Raw genomic sequence first — 6,962 nt, 5'->3', positions numbered from 1 at the left:
AGCCACCATGTGGTTGCTGGGATTTGAACTCTGGACCTTTGGAAGAGCAGTCGGGTGCTCTTACCCACTGAGCCATCTCACCAGCCCACAGTTTCGTTTTTATTATTAGATAGGGTCTCACTGTGTGGTTCAAGCTCATCTTAAACTCATTATCCATAGCACTAGGAGGGTGAGCGCACACAACCGAAGATCCACAATGAACAAAATCTCCAGTCTAAAGACAGACTCTGCATGACTAATGCGTCCTCGGGCTTCAACGGGGTTGCTGTGACCTGCTCAAGGGACACTGCAGCACCGGGTTGCATCTCCCAGTCATACCTCCCTGCTGCTGGGACACCACACTATGCATCAGAGCAGAGTCACGTGTGAAGGTGACATGACAGGAGAACAAAGCAGCTGACAGTGCCAGGCACATGCACGACTCCTAACATCCTGTAACTAGTTCTGTAACCCAGAGCAAGGAGGAAATCCCGGCAGGCCAAGGGGGCGCTGCTAGCCTCACTGGTGTATTGGAACCACCTGGCAGCCTCTACCCTGCCCTCGCCTCTAAATTAGCATCCTGGATGAAGGCCCAGGCAATGGCACGTTTTGAAGTTCCCTAGGTGATCATAGTGTGTAATCAATGCTGAGGGGCACTGTTCCAAAGAGGCACTGATGCCTTTGGGTCTCTGTGGCTGCCACCTGCACACAGCAGGCTCGGCAGTCTTGGAACACACGTGCTGTGGGGCGTAGGACATGTACCGGAAACTTGTGCACTCTGTATTACGCCTCCAGCAAGACACCAAAACAGAGCTGAGCGGACAAAAGTCACTTGGTCCCCAAGGACAGCACTCTAACCAGCTTTGAAAAGATCGTCCCCCCTCTTCAAGAAAGTCAGGGGAGGTCAGCCTGCCAATGGCAAGAATAATCCACTCCCTGAAATGAGAAGCCAGGAAGAACAGGAGTTTCTATAGCTTTCACGCTCAGAGGGCAGCTGTTGCCAGTGGGGAGAACACTTCCTGTCTGCAGGTAACTGGAGACAGGAGCTGTTGCAGAGGCCATGGAGGGATGCTGCCTACTGGCTTGCTCTCCACGGTTTGCTCACCTTGCTCTCTTACAGAACTCAGGGCAACCAGCTCAGGGATGGCAGCACCCACACTGGGCTGGACCTTCTCACATCAATCACAAATTATGAAAATGCCCTGCAGGCTTGCCCACAGCCTGATTTTTTTTTAAATGCAGGCATTTCCTCAGTCGAAGTTCCTATCTCTCAAATGCCTTTCGCCTGGGTCAAGGTAGCCAGCACAGGAGAAGTGTGGGGAGAAAGGAATGAAGGAATGGGGGGGGGGATTACCAAAGAGTCGGATGAACACATAAAAGAAGCAAGCTGAAGAACCAAGTGTGTATCAGGCCCAGCACGGCTCACTAAGCTTGCAGCATTGACTTCACATGGGGCATGCGTAAGAGCAGTCTCTCTGGCCCCGCCCCAGACCCATGACGTCTGTATTCTAACCCAATACCCATGGGATTTGCCTGTGCATTATCTGGGAAGCACTTTGAGAGCAGAGCTGTGCATCCCAGTTCTGCCGAGCTGTATCCCAGTCCCACACAGGACTTTATAGGTCAGCCTGCGGCTGCATGGCTGTAATCCATGCAGCACTCGGGATGTTAAGGCAAGAGGATCTGGAGTTCCAGGACAGTTGGACTACAGAGGGAGGCCTTGTATTAAAAAAAAATCAAAACCAAACACACACACACACATACACACACACACACACAGAGAGAGAACTTTAATAACAATGTCTAGATTTGAGCCTGTGAGGCATGAACTAAAGGCTCATCCTAAATGTGGATGGTACCCTCCCATGGTTTACTTCTCTGCTTCCGGTGCCAGCCTTAGCAACCTTAGCTTAGCCATCTTGTGCTCACCCCTGCTAACACACCCTGAGCTCTCCTGACCACCCCATGGTCCCCACCGCGGTGGACCGCGCCCTCACGCTCTGAGCCAAGATTCATCCTTCCTCTTGCAAGTTACCTCTGCCAGATAATCTTGTCAAGTGATGTGAAAGTAACTGAATCCCATGCCCCAGATCAATTAAATGAGAACTTTGAGTTTCAAGTTTGGCATGATCTTGGTGTCGGAACCTCTCTCTGCTCCTAGATGAGCCGTCCATCCGTCTGAGGGTTGGGACAGAATCCTGAGCAGCCCAGGACTTCTTCTGAGTCTCTGAAAACTGTTACATGGACCACGTGAGCTTAGGTCCTCAGTCCAGCCTCGGCCCAGCCTTGGTATCAATGGTGACTTCTTGCAGCCCGCCCTCTCACCCCCACAGAGCAGCCTGTTTCCTTGTCTACTTGGAGAGACAACAACCACACGGTGGAGCATCACGGTGTCGGAAGAGGCCTGACGCAACTTCCTGTACATTGCACCAGCCTCCACCCAGCATGCCCAGGACCAGGGGACTCCATGTGCTAAGTCTGGGTCAGAAGGACCAGGATGGGATCCCCTGATCCTAGTTCACTTTGGATCTAGCCCTGTTGCCAAGAATCTGTGACCAGGCACACAGGCATCTTCAAGTTCTGAATGTCAGCTCTGAACGGTCTTCTAGACCTTCTAACATGGAAGTAGAGAGCCCACCCAAGAGTATCCTCTTTAATAAAATTTATAGTCAACTGCAGCCGTCCTTGGAGATATCGTGTCAAAAACAGACACTCTTAAAACTCCTGTGGCCGGGCGTGGTGGCGCACGCCTTTAATCCCAGCACTCGGGAGGCAGAGGCAGGCGGATTTCTGAGTTCGAGGCCAGCCTGGTCTACAAAGTGAGTGCCAGGACAGCCAGGGCTACACAGAGAAACCCTGTCTCGAAAAACCAAAAAAAAAAACAAAAAAAAAAAACCAAAAAAAAAAAAAAAAACTCCTGTAGCTCTGACACCCATTCATGTGCTGGATGCTAGCACATTAGGTGTGACTCAGCTCACACCTGATCCACTCCACCCACACACCCTAAGACCTGAAGGTGTAGACTTTGAAGTCCTGATTCCGACTGAGTTCTGTCCACAGACAGCAGCCAAGGATCAGAGCAGGGGAGCCCATGATCAGAATCCCTTATGCTTCCCAGGGTAGACCAGGCTACCTTGCCATTCCAAAGCCTTGGCTTGAGGGAATCTGAAGATCACAAAAAGCCCAGCTTCTGTGAGAAGCAAGAATTCCATTTAATTGAATCTGTTTCTTCGTCCCTTCCCTCCTCCTTGCTCATGTCCGCACTCCCGCGCCCCCCACCCCCAGGAAGAGAGCCAGTCAGGCAGCCAGTCCAGATGGGAAGCCCAGGAGGCAGAGTTCTCAGAAAATGTCAAGGAAGGGGCCTTGGGAGGAGAGAAGCCCAGGCAGGTGTTGTGGAAGGGAATCAGGGGCCAGAGGAGAGAAGGGGCGGCTATGAGGATGTCATTTAGGAAAGTGGCAGACATTATCAGTGTCTGGGATAGGGGAGGGTGGAAGGGGATGAGAGAAACGGGAAGGGTGAGAGGCACATTTCATCTTTGTTCTTGGTCAGCTCTCCCACAAGCCATGATCTCTCAGGGACACCGTCCAACTTAGTAACTGATGCCTACCCTACCCAGAATCTGAGTGGGAAGGCAGGAAGGTGACAGAGACCCGGGCAGAGGCAAGTGACTGGGAAGTGAGAACATGAAGGCAAGGGACCCAAAAGTCCTCCATGCCCTGGGGACAGTGGCGCCATGCCTCTCGCTCCAGCTAGAGGCTCTGCCCAGCCTGCTGATGTGTGTGGTGAGTGATTCATGCCTAGTTTCCATGTTCTTGCTGTGTAATAACAAGGCCTAACTGCGGGCAGAGGTGCCTCTGCTGCAGGCACCGCTGAGCCTTCCTGCCACCCAGAAGACAAGGACAATCTGGAGGACAGGGCCTCGGCACCCTGGCTGACTTGCTTCTAATTGACCACAGGCTGCCTTAGCAGGAGACTGGAGCTCCACATTAGAGTCAGTGCTCCAAAAGTCCTGATCTCTGGGAAGGAGAATCAGAACCAGCTTAGAGGCTGACACAGAGGTAGCCAGAGAGCTCTGCTGGGGTGGGTGAGGGGAGCCATGGGAGGGGCAGGGGTGGCCAGTCTCCAGAAGGCAGCTCCAGACAGTATGTGACCCTGGGCTGGGTGTTCTGTTGATAGATGTCTTGAGGAGCAGGGTCAGGGGGCCTGGCGGGCTGAGCCTCGCTCCCTCTGCTCCTGTGGTGTCACTAGACCGCAGGGACCCATTTGTTGTCTTCGTTGTAGAGGAAAGACTGTTTCCCTGGAATCTCCGGCTTGTACGTGGCTGAAGAGAGAGAGAGAGAGAGAGAAACGGCATCAAGAGACAGAGGTGACCCGAAGGGCGAAGGGCGGATCAGAGCTGGGAAGGGCTCCCTCACCCTGCTCCTGCCCTGCAGCCCGTGTCTAGGGACAGGGAGAGGAAGCAACTGTTTTTGTGTTGTCTGGCTCTTATTTTGAAGGGGCAGGGACAGAGGCCACCTTCGGACGTCTTCCTCTATGCCTCCCTCTCCAGTTTTTATTTATTTGGGATATAAGGTCTCTCATCAAAACTCCTGCTCCATCTGTTTCCATCCTTGGTCTCAGGCATGCACCACTGGTTTTGGCTTTGGCCTGGGTGCTGGGATCTGAGCCTGGTCCTCATTCTTATACAGTAAGCCCTTGACCTACTGAGCCCTGTGCCCGGGCTTTTAGCTGGCCAAGACTGGCCTCTGGACTGTGGCTTCTGGCATTCTTTAACTCTTTATCCTTCCTTAACAGAACCAACTTTATTTACAATAGCACTTTCTAGAAGATGTCAAATGGACATTTCAAGTCAATTGGTACTCTTAAAGAAGGGAGGTTTAAGTTGGTAGAGTTTTGTGTTAGTTCAAATGTTCCCAGGAAAACTGAAATCTATCCCCATTCACGGACTTAGCAAGCCCATTGTCTAGCAAACAAACCTTGTGAGGCACAGTCCCAGAATCTCTTCCATGCCCTCTCAGGAAGCTACAGAGAGGAGGTCATGGGTCCAGGCAGACCTATGCCTGCCAGAGGCGCCACCACAGACACGCTGTGCATCCTCCCAGCCTACCCTTGGGATACTGTGATGGAAGGGACCACAGCAGGAGGAGGGTCCATGTCTTAGGGCCCGTGCTTCAGGAATCCTTCATGTGCATCCTTCTCAGACACCATTCCAAGAGGACCCAGCAAAAGAGCTCGACACGAAGCCCCAAACATCCCTGGGCCTCCAGAATTCCTGTGTTAGACGCTGTTCTCCTGTCCTGACCAAACGCCCTCCAGGGCTGCCCATCAGGGCTTACCAAAAGGCCGAGTGTGAAAGACAAGGTGGCTGCCGTGTTCGCTCTGCCTTCCAGTCCCTGTGCACATGGCATGGGCCAATGGCTCTTGGTGTCCCATCTTGGTGGAGTGGACCCCTCAGGATGCCAACTCTCAGGCTGATCTACCCTCAGCTCATGGGGACGGAGGGAGGATCCAGGTGGCATCAGAGAGCCACCCCTTCAGCCCAGCTCTGGTGTCCACAGCAAACAAGACACAGCAGCAAGAGACCTGTGGTGGTTTAAATAGGTTTGTCCCCCACAGTTTCATATGTTTCAATGCTTGGCCATAGGGAGTGGCACTATTAGGAGGTGTGGCCTTACTGGAACAGGTGTGGCCGTGTTGGAGGAAGTGTGTCACTGTGTAGGACAGCTTTGAGGTTTCTGATGCTCAAGCTCCGCCCATGGTGGATTCGGAGCCTCCTCCTGGCTGCCTTTGGATCAAGATGTAAAATTATTGGTTCCTCCAACACCATGTCTGTCTGCCTGCTGCCATGCTTCCCACCATGATGATAATGGGCTGAACCTCTAAAACTGTAAGCCAGTCCTGATTAATGTTGTCCTTTATGAGAGTTGCCTTGGTCACAGTGTCTCTTCACAGCAATGAAACCCGAAGATAAGACCCCACCTGGAGACTCAACCCCACCACAGATATCTCAAGCAGTAGACAGCTTACCCTTCAGGCCTTACCTGTCTTTAAAATTCCTTGGCTAGTCTAGACTCTCTAGTCTTAGTCTTTAAGAATAAGAAGGTTTTGAGCCAGGTGTGGTGGTGCACACCTTTAATCCCAGCACTCGGGAGGCAGAGGCAGGCGGATTTCTGAGTTTGAGCCCAGCTTGGTCTACAAAGTGAGTTCCAGGACAGCTAGGGCTATACAGAGAAACCCTGTCTCGAAAAACCAAAAAAAAAAAAAAAAAAAAAAAAGCAAGAATAAGAAGGTTTCTGAGAACTTTATAAATGCTGTGACCATTTCCTTCTAACACAATATCTGGGGTGGGGGGGCACTGGAGAGATGGCTCAGCAGTTAAGAGCACCAACTGCTCATCAGAGGTCCTGAGTTCAATTCCCAGCAACAACGTGGTGGCTCACAACCATCTGTAATGGGATCTGATGCCCTCTTCTGGTGTGTCTGAAGACAGCTACAGTGTACTCATACATTAAATGGATAAATACATTTTAAAAAGATATATTTCTTTAAAAAGCAAAACCAAAAACAGTGTCTGGGCTCAAAAGTGTCTCAGTAAAGATGGCTGATGAAGCTTGAGGACCTGACCTTAGCTCCCCGGAGCCCTGGGGAAAAGTCAGGGCCACGGGCCTGGGTCTGTAACCCTAAACCTGGTGTTATGAAGACAGGCAGGCCCCTGAAGCTCGCTGGCCAGCTGCCTAGTAGAATCAGTGTACTTCAGTGAGAGACCTTGTGTCCAAAAAATAAAAGAGAGAGCTTTTGAGATGCCCATGCTCACTCACTGCCAAGCCTGACAGCCTGAGTCCAGTCCCTGGGGTCCACAAGTTGTCCTCTGACATCCATACGGGTCATGGCATGAGAGTGCACATACGTGTATGTGTGTGCATGTACGTGCGCGAACACACACACACACATACACACACACACACACACACACACACACACA

At 51.8% G+C, this 6,962-nt stretch overlaps 1 protein-coding gene across 2 annotated transcripts in view; it reads right to left on the bottom strand.

Moving 5' to 3' along the window:
• Window positions 1-3,506: 3,506 nt before the first annotated feature.
• The window catches only part of Stpg1 (sperm tail PG-rich repeat containing 1), a 45,106-nt gene continuing 41,650 nt past the window's right edge, over window positions 3,507-6,962 (bottom strand). For both annotated transcript variants that reach the window (XM_021160575.2, XM_021160574.2), the window contains one exon: window positions 3,507-4,301. In XM_021160575.2, coding sequence (XP_021016234.1) covers window positions 4,225-4,301 — 77 coding nt within the window. In that variant the 3' untranslated portion in view covers window positions 3,507-4,224. The remainder of the gene's footprint in view (window positions 4,302-6,962) is intronic.

The sequence above is a fragment of the Mus caroli genome, chromosome 4 (assembly GCF_900094665.2).
Source record: "Mus caroli chromosome 4, CAROLI_EIJ_v1.1, whole genome shotgun sequence".
In the NCBI taxonomy this organism is placed as follows: Eukaryota; Metazoa; Chordata; class Mammalia; order Rodentia; family Muridae; genus Mus; species Mus caroli.
Note: the sequence above shows the minus strand (reverse complement) of the source record. Positions and strands in the feature narration are given on the sequence as shown.